Consider the following 15,607-nt stretch of genomic DNA (forward strand, 5'->3'; position numbering starts at 1 on the left):
CTGGGAGCTTTTCAGCTGTCACGTTCTCCTCAACTTTCTCTTGACGGTTCCTGTTTGATTTGAAAGTCAATTCCTCCCCTCTTCAATCTGAAGACTTCTCGGTTATAAATCTCCATCACTCGCCTTGCACGGATACGTGTCAAATTAAACAATGATTTAAAAAGGAATGGAATAGAATAAAGAACAGAATAAAGTACAGAATAGGAATAGAATAGAATAGGAATAGAATAGAAAAGACGGAATGGATGGAATAGAATAGAGATAGACGGCATGGAATGGAATAGAATAGAATATGAATTAAGAATAGAATAGAATAGAATACTTTATTGGACAAGTGTGATTGGATACATAAGGAATTTGTCTTTGGATCAGATGCTCTCAATGTACATAAAAGGCAAGATGCACTTGGCACGAATCACAAGGTACAACACTTCATGATAGTCATAGGATACAAATAAACAATCAGGAAACAATATCGATAAAACATCATAAAATATCAATTAAAAAAAAATACACGGAATGGTTTGGGGTGGTTTATCTTCAAACCAAGCATTCATTCAATGGTTTCAAGTGAGACATCGCGCTTGACATTTTTCAGAAGAATATTCTATAATTAAGCCGTCGAAAACCACCCCAGGATTTCCCCGGTAAATAAATATATATCCTTCCCACCGAACAATATCCTTGCTGTCAACCTCCTTCAATATTGGATGAAGCTACATGACTCCCACTGTTTTTCAAAAGGCATTTTCTTTTATTATGTATCCTAAGACACCTTAACTAAAAACCTGAATCTGAATATTTCAATAAGATTTGTTTTATTATTCAGTAGATTCATGGAAATTTTACCAGGATGACAGCAAATATTCCACACCGTTCTGTCTCCACTAATGCAGGTAACACAGCTTCAGCTGGCAATATTACCAGGATTAGCATAGCGTGATGAAATATTTAAAGGAATTTTCTTTTCGTAAAAACCTAATAAATCAAATGACTGCCAAATGTCATTAAAGTGATGGTCTTTTGACTGGAATATGCTTTTCATATTCAAATTTCGAAAAGAGACGAAGGCCCGGGAAAGGTTACTCAGTTTCAACTAATAACCTCAAGCACCCTTCGTTCACATGCATAAAAAATGAAATTGCTTCCATTGTCTAATTTCGCTTTATAGAAATGGCCTCTCTTCGCCTCCCGCCGCATGTATATATAAGAAGCATTTTTAAGTGAAATTCAGAGCAATTCCTGGCCGAATACTTAACTCGCCTGTCAAAAGCCGGCTAGGGGTTTACAAATGCCATCCAAACATAAACAAATATATGTAATAACAGGATGCAACACGTATTTTTTTAAAAAATAGGAAAAAAAGAAGGATCTTTGCTAACGCCATTCTGTCTGCCATCTTGATATTTTGGGGGTGGTGAATAGATACCAGTCTCTGATAAGTCTCATGCGTTATAATTACTCCCAATCTTTGGCATGCATTTTTTTTTGAAAAATAATATTGTTTATTCTACTTATTTATTTGTACTCCGCCTTTATTGTTTTTACAAATAACTCCAAGGTAAAGAAGCTATCCAACGCACGTTTCTCTTCCTATTTTCCCCACAACAACAACTTTGTGAGGTGGGCTGAGCTGAAAGTGGCTGTCCAAGGTTACCCGGCCGGCTTTCCTGCCTAAGACGAGACTAGAACTCATGGGCTCCTGGTGATTGGCCCGAAATTACCTAGTTGGCTTTCATGCTAACTGGGACTAGAACTCACAAGCTCCTGGTGATTGGCCCGAAGTTACCTAGCTGGCTTTCATGCTAACTGGGACTAGAACTCATGGGCTCCTGGTGATTGGCTTGAAGTTACCTAGTTGGCTTTCATGCTAACTGGGACTAGAACTCACAAGCTCCTGGTGATTGGCCCGAAGTTACCTAGCTGGCTTTCATGCTAACTGGGACTAGAACTCACAAGCTCCTGGTGATTGGCCCGAAGTTACCTAGCTGGCTTTCATGCTAACTGGGACTAGAACTCACGGGCTCCTGGTGATTGGCTTGAAGTTACCTAGCTGGTTTTCATGCTAACTGGGACTAGAACTCACAGGCTCCTAGTGATTGGCTTGAAGTTACCTAGCTGGTTTTCATGCTAACTGGGACTAGAACTCACAGGCTCCTGGTGATTGGCCCGAAATTACCTAGTTGGCTTTCATGCTAACTGGGACTAGAACTCACGAGCTCCTGGTGATTGGCCCGAAGTTACCTAGCTGGCTTTCATGCTAACTGGGACTAGAACTCATGGGCTCCTGGTGATTGGCCTGAAGTTACCTAGCTGGCTTTCATGCTAACTGGGACTAGAACTCACAGGCTCCTAGTGATTGGCCTGAAGTTACCTAGCTGGCTTTCATGCTAACTGGGACTAGAACTCACCAGCTCCTGGTGATTGGCTTGAAATTACCTAGCTGGTTTTCATGCTAACTGGGACTAGAACTCACAGGCTCCTGGTGATTGCCTCAAAGTTACCTAACTGGCTTTCATGCTAACTGGGACTAGAACTCACGGGCTCCTGGTGATTGGCTCAAAGTTACCTAACTGGCTTTCATGCTAACTGGGACTAGAACTCACGGGCTCCTGGTGATTGGCTCAAAGTTACCTAACTGGCTTTCATGCTAACTGGGACTAGAACTCACGGGCTCCTGATGATTGGCCCGAAGTTACCCAGCCAGCTTTCATACTAAACTCATTTCATAATTTCCCTATCGTTAAAGAACACAACTTGGAACAGTCTCTGAGCACAAGCAAAGGTTGGCTGGACCATAAACGCATTTGGCGCCCAAAATCCAGACATTGACCTCTGATCTAAAGAACTCCAGTTCTTCCTTTGCCTGGCACACAATATTACCTTGATTTGAGCTGATTGGGCTAACGCTACTGCTAAGAGGTTGCGAAGAATGGCTTTGTGGCGAGATGGACGGCAAATCAATTTAATAAAGAATAATAATACATGATAGCAATCTTGACATCCACGGCAAGCCAGGTATTAGTTAAAAGATTAAAAAAAGAGCCATTGAATAATAAAAATAAATACCTCACGCACCTACTCCTTCTTTTCCTTTTAGTGTGCCTGTATCTTAACAATACTCCTTTGCTGTGACTGGACACTGATATACCTATTCTCAAGACAAAGGAAACAGTGGAAAGAAGAACGTGTGAAATTTTTTTTTCCCCACTGAGAAATGATGAAGGGAAGAAAGAAGTTCCTGATCAGGCAGGCATTTGAAAGAATCAGACAAGGAGCAGAATTGCGACATTTGTAATAATAACGGACTTAACTGTCTGGTTGGTGGACCTGGCAGTACCTGGAGACCAGTGGTGGGTTTCAAATAATTTAACAACCGGTTCTCTGCCCTAATGACCATCTGGGTAGGTGGGGCTCAGGGGTCATGTGACTGGGTGGGCGTGGCCAACTCAAGGTCACTCGGGTCGATGGGCGCTTCGCCTTAGCTGTTCCAATGTAATAAGGGTTAACCGGAGAGGCAGTTTCTGTAAGCAGGGCAATAAAGATTAGGCTAGAAACACCAGAATAGTTTCCTTCCTGTCTTCCTTACAGGATTAGCCCTGTAAAATGGGAAAAAACAAAAGGAGATTTCTTCCAACAACCGGTTCTCCGAACTGCTTAGAAAGTTACCAACCGGTTCTCCCGAATAGGTGTGAACTGTCTGAATCCCACCACTGCTGGAGACAGAAGAGGAGAAGAGAAAGAATTGGAGAAGATAACCAAGTACAAAGTCCTGCAAATAGAAATAGAACGACTGTGGCAAAGAAAAGCAAGGGTAGGACCAATAGTCAAAGGCATTTTAGATATGTGATAAGAAAATTCCAATAGGAAACAAAGGGAACAACACAAGCAATAATTTTTTACTTTAAGATCAGAGGTTTATTGTTCCTAATCATTTGGAGCATTGGAAATGAATAGACATAAAAGATATAATAGCAGTAATATGCTTTCATTAATAAGTCATTGCAATGGGCCAATGGCAAATAGCAAGTCCTACAAGGACTGCTATAAATCAAAGGGCTCCGAGTTGATGAGCCGAGGTGGTGCAGTGGTTAAATGCAGCACTGCAGGCTACTTCAGCTGACTGCGGTTCTGCAGTTCGGCTGTTCAAATCTCACCGGCTCAGGGTTGACTCAGCCTTCCATCCTTCCGAGGTGGGTAAAATGAGGACCCGGATTGTTGTTGGGGGCAATATGCTGACTCTGTAAACCGTTTAGAGAGGGCTGAAAGCCCTATGAAGTGGTGTATAAGTCTAACTGCTATTGCTATTGCTATTGATCTTGAACCCTGATCCATTATTCTGTTCTTCTAACCACATACATGCTTCACAACTGTCACTTTCCAGGAACACCTGTGTACGTTACTTTCAGTTCCTCATTTCCAACAGCTTCATTCTTCCTCTTTTAAACGAATCCATACAAGTGCATATTTTGCAAACAATAACAACAACCATATTTCACACTTAGCAATGGCTCAGCAGGATAACAAATATTTCTGGTAAATTTTGAAATCATCCCAGCTGAAAACCTTAGTTCACATCTCTTTCTGCTGGTCTGCTATTATCCATAGGACTTCTTGAATCTACTAGATCAATAGGCTGTATTTCGTGATTCTCACAAGTGCAATCCCAAGTTAACTGGAGCATCTGTGAACCTCACTGGCACTGAAAAATTCACCACCGGTCAATTGCAAACTCGGAACACTTTGGGATGAACCAAATAATAAACCATCATTATTACTGGCTTCCCTTCTTCAGTGATTTTATCCTCCCACCTATAGCTTAAGCCCCAGATGCATCAACAAAAGCTTTTCAATTGCCCAATTCTCGAATTTTACTTGCTCTACCGTTAAAAAAGGGGGTGAAAAAAAAATTCCCCCACATATGTTCCTCTGTAGGAGAGATATATCCACCTGGACTTTTGAAGCTGTTTAAAAAAAAACGCTAGATGTCAACGTTAATTATGAATTTTAAAAACCTTGTTTAAAGAAAATGATGGTGACAGTTTTCACTAAAATGGTATTAGTGCTAAAAAGAAAAAAAAAGAGAGAGAGGGAGACTATCTATCACGAAGGAGTAAAGATGTAAACACACCTAGAAGGAAAATGAGGCCACCGCAGAATAAATTGGTTTTACTAAGCCTTGCCCCGCGGGCACATTTGAAGATAACTCGAGCGCTGACAGCAAGTAAAATTTTATTGTGATAATTGAAAGCTATATTGTTTCTCAAATAATCAAGTGAAGATGCGGAGAGATGAGAACAAGCAGTGTTTAATTTTATGGCGGCGATGTTTTAGCCTTTCTGAACGCCCGTGCAAATTCTCAACTCCCAACGCCCAGCTCGGGAAGCCCGTAACAAGGCTTTTAATCAATGTATTATACATCAAATTGATAATGCTAACTTCTGATTATATTCACAAGTATGAAATATTCATAAAGAACTGTCCAAAGTTTTACATTTTTCTGATTTATCCCTCCCTCCCCTCCCCAACCTCCTTCTTCCATTAATTATCATGCCTAGAAGCTCTTTCTCTCTGTGTTTTTTTTTTTAAGCGAAAACACCAGTCGTCAGCTTGAATCAACCTGACAAGCTAGCAAGAGCCAATTACATCGGCACTCGCTGGCGCTTTGATGTAGTGGAAACGCAGAGAGATAGGGGGCAAATTGTGTAGCACATTATGTTAATGACATGATTTAATCCAGCCACTAAACTTTATGTAGCCTGCTAGAAAAAAGATGCTAACACTAATTACGCCACTTTGGAAAAGAAAAAGAAGGGGACAAGCGTTTCACTGCTGACGAAGTGGAGCTCATAAATGTTGTAAACGAAATGAAATAATCTACGATTAATTATACATAACGGGCCAAAAATAAAAGAGAGAGAAAGATAGTGAGGGAGACACAGAGAGAGGGGGTGGGTGGGAGGAAGAAAGAGCGATTATAAAGCTAAATTCGGGAGGAAAACACGTTCTTTTTTTTGTAGTCAGCCGATCTAAGAAATAATGCCGACAATCTAATTTGTAACTTGTTTAGGGGGGAAAAAAGGGAAGGCATAATTGTCAATGGCTCAAACAACAGGGTGTGTTATTTTGAGATTCATGAGATAATTAGCAGGAGAATCTTTCCACATTTTTAGGGTTTATTGATGTATTTTTTTCCCCCAGCGCTCTTGATAACTAGGATTTAAGAGCATTCGTTAGATTGGGGCAAATTATTGCCGGATGAAGTGGATGCTGAAATCAAAGCTGAGTTTAGCAGAAGCTGACAAAATGTAAAATATGAAACTTTCCAAAGCTTGGTAGCAATTTAGAATAGAATAGAATAGAATCCTTTATTGGCCAAGTGTGATTGGACACACAAGGAATTTGTCTTTGGTGCAGATGGTCTCAGTGTACATAAGGAGAATAAAAATACATTCATCAAGAATCAAAGGATACAACGCTTAGTGATAGTCAAGATTACTAATAAGCTATCAAATCGTACTAGGAAACAAATAAAAACAATAGAATAGAATAGAAATAAGAATAGAATAGAATAGAATAGAATCCTTTATTGGCCAAGTGTGATTGGACACCCAAGGAATTTGTCTTCGGTGCAGACAAAATTGGTGCGTCCTCCACACACCTTAAGAGTTGCCAAGGTTGAGAAAACCTGCATTCGATGTCCCGCAGGGATTGGTTTCAGATGACGGGAAACATGGGCCAGTCTAAATTGTGATTCTGGATATGAAACGACGACAAAACATCCATAAAGCAAGGATGGTTGGGAAAGTTTTAGGAGGCTTTTTTAGTTTCAACATTTTAGACGCTGATGATGACGGGATGATGTCTTTTTTTTTTTTTTAGCGGTCTTAGCCATAAGTAAATATTTCTTGGCGCTGAGCTAATGCCTACAAGCTGAACATTGGATTTCCTGTTTTGTAAAAAGCACTGTTGCATTGGAGTTATTAAGACTGAAGCCTTTCCTTGCCTTGCTGTACAGTTCTCTTAATTCAGCTTCCTGGCAGGGTCCCGACCTTCCCTTGTAAAAACTTGAATGGGAAAAGGCAGAAAAATCCTCATGCGAGAATCTCTTTGATCCTGCGAGGTATTTTAAGTCTTCTTAAATCACTCCGGTTATAATGGAGTAAAAAAAGAAAGTCCATGGGATCTGTAGCCCCAGCTGTGGTTTTTACAGGGCTCACTGACAATGAGTAATTTTCCTATTTGGCTCCTATTGTTACGGCTTAAAAGAATTGGATGGCACCGAAGATGCTGTTAATCATAGTTGCAATTCCACCTATTAAAGTAATAATTTATTTATTTTGCTCTAGTTTGGGAAGGTGGCAACGTTTCAGAAACCTGACCAAGTATAGCACGGAAAAGTCAAGTCCTATCCTATGTTTGACCTCGGAAGGGGTGGGGGGTGGACGTGGCCAAGGGGGGGGGCAGCTCAATGTCACTCGAGGCTCCGTTTTCAGCCACGACAGCCCTCCTGGGCTCTGTTTTCATCAGTGACGGCCTCCTGTAGCCCTTTGCCAGTGAGAATGGAGCTCGGGGAGGCCACACACGGCTCTCCTGGGCTCTGTTTCGGGCTGTGCCACAGCCCAAAACAGAACCGGGGACATCTGCACGCGGCCCCCCTAAGCTCCCTTTTGTATCAGACCTGCAGCCATCTTTTCTTGTGGATCGTTCGCCTGCCACACTTCCTAATATTCTACTATGCATTTTCTATTGTGGGAAAATGGGAGGGTTAGATGATATGCAGCCATAACAAAATTCTTTCTAGAAAGCCAAGGTCATCCTTTGTCATTGCACCTCAGCACCTGACCGGAATTGAATGGGTGGAACTGCCAGCATGGCAGTGGGAGATTGGACCATGGGATGGACTTGTGGGTGTGGGGGGCAAGATCTTGAACTTTCAACTGGATGGAGAAAACCGGAAAGCTTTCAGATTCGGGTTTCCCCAGATGTGCCAACGTGGCTCTCTTAATAAATTGGAACTTGGAGTGATACTTTGCCTTGGACTCTGATTTAATTTTGGATGCTATTTGGAACCCTGAAATTTTGGGTGGCAGAGGCACCGTAGGCTGGTCCTTCACTGTTTTTAGGGTGGGCCCACTGTGGGCTGAATCTGGCCCACGGGCCTTGAGTTTGACATCTCTGGTCTTGACATCTTAACCAGAGTCTTGACATCCAAGACTCCAGACATCAACCACAAAAATCCTCAACAACAAAGTCACGGTTTCAGAAGAAGGATTCAGAAAACGAAACGCAAGTCAACCGAGACCTCTCCAACCAAAGCCACAGTAGGAAAGACACGGGTCTAAGAATGCTTTAAGAACTTTTGAGAAGAAGGACTTTTCCCCCCTTGGTTGGTTCTGACTAACCTGATTAAGAGTTGAGGACGCTGAACTTGGAACCACACAGTCGTCACTGTCTGTGACCGATTCGGCGGCGGCCTGTTGGTCGTCTTGTTCTGTAGCAAAACAGGAAAAGGTCACCCAAGATAAGCCCAGCTGAGTTTGTAAAAGAAAAGTACGGACAACAGAAGAGGAAAGCGAAACGTGTTACGGTCCCAAGCAACAATGGACCATGGCTTTCCTAGGCAGACAAAACACATCCTTGGTCCATCCAAAGGATGTTAAATTGTCTCGGAGTTGCCTGGCTACTTCTTGACCAAGAGCCGAGGTGGCGCAGTGGTTAGGGTGCAGTACTGCAGGCCACTTCAGCTGACTGCTATCTGCAGTTCGGCGGTTCAAATCTCACCGGCTCAAGGTTGACTCAGCCTTCCATCCTTCCGAGGTGGGTGAAATGAGGACCCAGACTGTGGGGGCGATATGCTGACTCTGTAAACCGCTTAGAGAGGGCTGAAAGCCCTATGAAGCGGTATATAAGTCTAACTGCTATTGCTACTGCTATTGCTATTGATCTACGTTTGATTATTGGAGAAGCTCTGATCTACTAGGGCAGGGGTGTCAAACTCGATTTCAATGAGGGGCGCATCAGGATTGTGTTTGACCTCAGGTGGGGGCAGTGGTGGGTTACGACCGGTATGCCCCGGTACGGGAGTACAGGTACCTGCCAGGAGCACCAGGAACCGTTCCAGTACGGTGCTCCAGAGGGCCCACCCACCCGCCTGCCTGCCGGTATTTGAGGTTTTCAATCCAGTCCCAATAAAATAAATAAACAACCAAACTAACCCAAACCACCAATTTACTTCTAAGATTCAGTATGGACCTGTTGTGGCCCACCAGCAGAGCTGGCAGCAGGTTCAGACAGTGAGGAGGTTGGAGAGGAACATGGGCCAGTCCTGGAGTCTGGAGATGAGGGCTCTGTGTTGGAGGCAGAGAGGGGGCCAGGCCATCTAGCAGTTATCAGCTGCCTTCGGAGTCAGACATCAGTGAGGCAGACAAGCTGGAGCTTGTTCCTAGTGTGAGTTGCCAGACGAAGGGAACAGCTAAAGAACAAGGGGTGACTTGGGAGTAAGGCCACAGGTAGATGATGAATGGCCCCTCCCAGAGGGAATAAAAGAGGAGCGAAAGGGGAGTGGAGTTTGCAGGAGACAATTAGTTTGCCTTAATTGGTTCGTGACTCTCCGAGACTTCTTGTCCAGTTTTGCATATATCGGCCTGGCAGCTCTCCAAGCCAGATAAGGTCTGTGACCATAAATCCTCCCTTGAAAGACTTTGCTGGATGTGAATGAGCAGAATCCACAGTGAATTAATAAAAGAGGTTTTTTTGTCGGGACAAGGAGTTTGTTTCAGGCTCTCAGGAAGCCTCAGTCAGAACAGCACCACCAACCTACGTGGACTGTTCTGGGGGCATCCAGAGAGCATCCAGAGACTGTGGGACCTTCCTACAAGCTGGATAGAGCGGGCCACCGGTTCCCACAATGAGATCGGCTTGTAATCTTCGAGGGCTGCCTTTCCCATGGTGACTTTGGCAGGGCCTTGGCCAAGAGGATTCTTCTCTGTCTTGTCAGAAGCTTGTTTTTCCACGTCTACGGTTCGTCTGCCGGGAACTAGTTGTATTGTAGCTTTGGGTCTGAATTTGCAGTCGTAATAATGATGGATGACTTCACTGCCAGAGGAATTAATGACGGGTTGAGCACTCCAAGGAGAGGCAATTTAGAATGACGTAAATAGCTGGATGGAGAGTCATCCAAAGGAACGTTTGGCTATCCTGCTTCTTCTCCAGGAGGAACACTGGAGCAATTTATGGCCCAAAACCAGCCCGCCAAAGCGGTGAAAATGGTTGGCAACGGTGGCTTTTCTTCCCTTTCACAGCAGTTGCATTATAAAAAAAAATGGCTCCCCGAAGAGTCATCATTTCTCTCGCGTTGGAAGGAAGGAAAAAGGAGCTTTTGGGGTAGAGGTTAGCAAGGCAGCCGTTTACTGGCGAATGGCGCTTGTTCGTTGAAGTATAACTTATTGGATTTCTTTTGAGCTTGAGAACTTGACAAGCGGCAGAAGAAAATATGAAATGACTTTTATCAGAGCAATGGCCGGGGCTATACCTGTGCTGGCCAATTCACATTCTGGGTCTAAAGAGAGTGTGTGTGTTCTGGCCTGTCGGCCGCCAGCCCCTTTAGCAACCGAATCAGAGGAGTAGGAGAGGGCGCGGGAGTCAGGGTCAGCATCAAGGCAACCTGAGAGCTCCGAGGGGCAAGAGGAAATGGAGCTGTTGGAGAGAGAGACAGAGGTGGAGCCTGGGACGTCCGTCATCCCTCAGATGGAGAGTCAACAGCCCCCAGGTCTGGAGGTGGCTGATGAGGAAGAGGAGGAACAGCTGGATCCAGTGCCTGATGCAGGGATGCACAGAAGGCAGAGGAGAGGAGAGCAGTGGAAATCTATGGGCCGGTCCTTGGGACGGAAGAGCCACCGCTGTTAGTGAAGCTCCACCCTCGCTCTGGGGATCAAAGGCAGGGGGCGGAGATGAATAGATGTGGCAGAGGAGAGGAGAGCAGTGGAAATCTATGGGCCGGTCCTTGGGACAGAAGAGCCACCGCTGTTAGTGAAGCTCCACCCTCGCTCTGGGGATCAAAGGCAGGGGGCGGAGATGAATAGATGTGGCAGAGGAGAGGAGAGCAGTGGAAATCTATGGGCCAGTCCTTGGGACAGAAGAGCCACCGCTGTTAGTGAAGCTCCACCCTCGCTCTGGGGATCAAAGGCAGGGGACGGAGATGAATAGATGTGGCAGACAGCTATTCATCTCCCCTGCCGGATGGACTTATTAGCCTGCGGTGAGAGAGAAACGTTTTGCTTGCGCTCCTAATAAAAGAATCATTGACTTAACTTCCGAGAGTTCATCATCTTTGGGGAGCTGGGTCAGAACATTTATTTAAAATAGTCCCAAAGGTGCTTTTTCAGGAGGCAACTGAACTTTCTTTGTTTTTCCCTGAAGACATTTTGCTTCTCATCCAAGGAGCTTCTTCAGTTCTTCAGTCCAGTTGCCTCTTGAAAAATCACCTTGGGGGGAGCGACACAACCATGACTTTGACTGACAATAGCAATAGCAGTTAGACTTATATACCGCTTCATAGGGCTTTCAGCCCTCTCTAAGTGGTTTACAGAGTCAGCATATTGCCCCCAACAACAATCTGGGTCCTCATTTTACCCACCTCGGAAGGATGGAAGGCTGAGTCAACCCTGAGCCGGTGAGATTTGAACAGCCGAATTGCAGTCAGCTGAAGTAGCCTGCAGTGCTGCATTTAACCACTGCGCCACCTCGGCTCTCCAAATCTTCACAGGCAGTTATCTAAAACATTTATACAGGTAGTTCTCAACTTACAACAGTTTGTTTAGTGACCGAAGTTACAGGGGTGCTGAAAAAAGTGCCTTATGACCGTTTTTCACACTTAATGACAGTCGCAGCATCCCCATGGTCACGTGGTTAAAATTCAGACGCTTGGCAATTAATTGACTCACATTTATGGCGGTTGTGGCTTCCCAGGGGTGTGTGTGTCACGCGTTTCACCTTTTGTGACCTTCTGACAAGCCAAGTCAACGGGGAAGGCGACTAACTCAACAACCGCCGCGTGATTCACTTAGCGGCTGTGACCAGAGAGGTCACCACGTGGGGCCAAAGTCACTGTCACACTTTGCAACAGAAATGTTGGGCACAATTATGGTCGTAAATCGAGGATCTACCTGTACAGGGCCAAACCAATGCACCAAGGTACAGGGGAAAAAAGGGGAGGGGGATTTTCAGGTCGAAACAAAAGCAACCCACAGGTGTGGAATTGTTCTGCCAGATCTCTACCTTCTGTGTCCACTTCCTCAATTTCAGTTTCATCTTCTGACGTCACTGAACTCTCGTCCGCCAGTTGACCTTCAGAGAGCTGAGACAGGTCCTCGGGTTCTGGTTGAATCTGGGTTGCAGGTTTAATGTCAGCAACTGTGTCTTGTAGAGCCTTTCTCGTAGGATCAAAAGAATATTCATATTCATATTCATATACATATAGATACATATGTGTTGTATTTATGCTGATAAATAAATAAAGGGAGACTAGTATAGATCTATTTCAAGCTATTTAGCTCTCATCGGCTAGCCATACCCTTACTGGGATTCGAACCAGGGCTGTATTACATATTAGGCAGATATGTTAACCACTAAGCCCCAAGGTTCTCCTCCTTTATCAGCTGAGCCAGGGAAATAGGTATGTATTTAGTGTCACAACCCCTGGTATGCCCAAATATGGGAGGAAGTCTACTGCTTCCATTCTCTGTCTATCGGCTTGTCACAAGAGACCATCCAGACACTAAATACACACATGTATGTATGTATGTATGTATGTATGTGTTTATTTATTTATTTATTTAGTGTCACAACCCCTGGTATGCCCAAATATGGGAGGAGGCATACTGCTTCCTTTCTCTGTCTATCGGCTCATCACAAGAGACCATCCAGACAGAAAGCCAATATTTTTACTGTTGCCTTTGTTACATTTGTGTTGTATTTGTGCTGATAAATCAGTGGTAGTCAACCTGGTCCCTACCGCCCACTAATGGGCGCTCCAGCTTTCATGGTGGGCGGTAGGGGTTTGCTGGAACTCTGTTTTATAAATTTTATAAAGTAAAGTTACTTCCCTACTTTATAAATCACCATTAATATGGAACCGGTGGGGCAGTTAGAAAATTTTACTACTAACAGAGATACAAAAGTGGGCGGTAGATATAAAAAGGTTGACTACTCCTGTGATAAATAAATAAAGGGAGACTAGTATAGATCTATTTCAAGCTATTTAGCTCTCATCAGCTAGCCATACCCTTACTAATCCTCACTCCGTTACGCGGCACTAGGGATTCGAACTGCCGACCTTTCTAATCAACAAGCTCAGTGTCTTGGCCACTGAGCCACCGCGTCCCCATTTACATTATTTTTGATGTGCAGGAGGCAGCGAGTATGGTCGCCTCATGGCTGCTGCTGTGTTGCAATATTTTCAAAGGAGGGCTTATTTTAGCGCATGTGCTCAAATGCCTGACCTCCCAGGGAGGTCTTATTTTCAGGGAAACAGGGTACCGTGTTCAATAAACCCACATAGGTAAATCTATCATTTGATCCTGTATGACAGAGGTGGGGAACGATGGCCTTTTTATGCCTTGTGGACTTCAACTCCCAGAATTCCTGAGCATTGAAGTACACAAGTCATTAAAAAATCATCGTTCCCCACCCCGATATGTGACATAATATGTCTTGTAGCACTTTATAAAACCATTTCTTCTAACATTCAATTTGGAATGTGTAAATTACTCCTTTTCCTGTTGAATTGTTAACCATGCTGAAACGATTGGTTAAATAGCTTTTTGCAGGCGAATGATTTAGTAATAAATAGAAACGGTCAAATCTCTTTAACTTTTGCGAGGGGGGTGTCAATCTTGTAGCAAAATGGACGAAATCATTTCACACACACCCAATATACCTTTGCGTTATTTTGGTCAATTTCCTGAGATTTACCCAAAGCCGCTTAGAACAGTATTCCCCAAACCTTGGCAATTTTAAGATAGGTGAACTTCAACTCCCAGAATCCTCCCGACCAGCCATATGTTGACTCTTAGAATTGCCAAAGTTTGGGAAACATTGAGTTAGAATCTCAGAGTCACCGTGATATTGATGGAAATAAGATTCATAAAAGACTGGGGAAGATGCCCTTTTTCAAAATGATAATTCTCCCTCTCGCTGAGTTGAACTCCTACTAACTTTCTGAACAATCTTCTTGAAACAACATCAAATGTTTTTCCTCTTGCCTTCTTCCAAGATTTTTTTTTTAGATTTTCTTCTCTGATTCACAGTATTACCAACAATCTCCCATCCCCCAATAACCAGGTCTGTTCCCATTTAGTTAGCCGGGCTGAAGTCTTATCATTTTTAGAATTAAATAAAGGCTTTTTATCTCTTGCCACTAGCCCACCGCAGAGAATGAAAACACCACATGAAGCAAGACACTCAGAATTATTTTTCTATACCCAAAGAAGAAAACGAAGAGTTTCTTACAATCTCATCAGCAACAGAAAAGTCTGGCGCTAAGACCAAATCAAAACCATTTTTAAAAAAAATCCAGATTATTGAATCAGACAAGGGTCCCATCAACTTATACTTCTGATGCAACATACCTAATGGAAATATAATGTACTTCGTTTCAAGACTTGCATTAAATGGAATTGCTTCCTACCTGTGGCCGATTTAAAAGTGCAGGCTTCTCATCTTTGGCGCTGTGCAAAATCATTTTATCTTCTTTTTCAGGAACGGGACTCTTAGGTTAGAATTAAAGCACAGGAAAAGTGTCTTAGACATTTAGACATAAGGCATAAACAGAGGGATAGAATCAAGATCACGTGAAGGGTTAATGCCACTTTATAATTCCTTGGTAAGGCCCCACTTGGAATACTTCATCCAGTTTTGGTCGCCACAATGTAAAAAAGATGTGGAGACTCTAGAAAGAGTGCAGAGAAGAGCAGCAAAGAATAGTTGCAGGAACTGGGTATGTCCGCAGTCCTCCTGGAGCCTGTTCTCCTTGCCGTTTTAAAACGGCTGTGGCGCGCGAGGTCTGGAGACCCCCCCTCCACCGGGAGCCGGTGGCTCAGGGCCCGCAAGGCAGCAGCAAGCGTGGCTCGTGCTTCGGCAGGAACGGGGCGCAGGAGGAGGAGGCAGGAGGTCCGACGAAGGCAAAAAAGACGAAAATTGAAGCTAAAGGCCAAAGGCCTGAAGCCAGTAAGGTCAAATCGCAAAAATAAAAAGGTTAAAAAAAAACTAATAAGAAATAAAATTAAATTCGGAGAGTCACTGAATAGCTCCTGTTAGGCCGAAGACTGAGTTTAATCTGGGAGTCACCAGGAGGAACAGAGGGAGTGTCCTCAGATTTACCTCAGTCTCCAGGCAATTGGGCCGTAACAATACCCATTCAGTGACTCCTCCCACACCCCACCTTGGAGACAAATGAATTTTCTGTTATTTAAAAACAACAACAACAATGTTGCTTGGCAGAGAGTTGGAATGGAATTGAGCTTCTGTGGGCAGGTTTGTTCCAGAGCTTTAACTCCCCCCTCACCAGCTTCTGGTTCCTTAACAACGATAAAAGAAAACAAACCTT

General features: G+C 43.8%; 1 protein-coding gene across 3 annotated transcripts in view; it reads right to left on the reverse strand.

Moving 5' to 3' along the window:
- RPGRIP1L (RPGRIP1 like) overlaps positions 1-15,607 on the reverse strand; it is a 74,510-nt gene that overhangs the window by 14,283 nt on the left and 44,620 nt on the right. For all 3 annotated transcript variants that reach the window (XM_032230726.1, XM_032230724.1, XM_032230723.1), the window contains exons 20-22: positions 14,690-14,770; positions 12,280-12,430; positions 8,406-8,494 (exon numbers count right to left, since the gene is read on the reverse strand). In XM_032230726.1, coding sequence (XP_032086617.1) covers positions 8,406-8,494; positions 12,280-12,430; positions 14,690-14,770 — 321 coding nt within the window. The remainder of the gene's footprint in view (positions 1-8,405; positions 8,495-12,279; positions 12,431-14,689; positions 14,771-15,607) is intronic.

This window comes from Thamnophis elegans, chromosome 14, assembly GCF_009769535.1.
Source record: "Thamnophis elegans isolate rThaEle1 chromosome 14, rThaEle1.pri, whole genome shotgun sequence".
In the NCBI taxonomy this organism is placed as follows: Eukaryota; Metazoa; Chordata; class Lepidosauria; order Squamata; family Colubridae; genus Thamnophis; species Thamnophis elegans.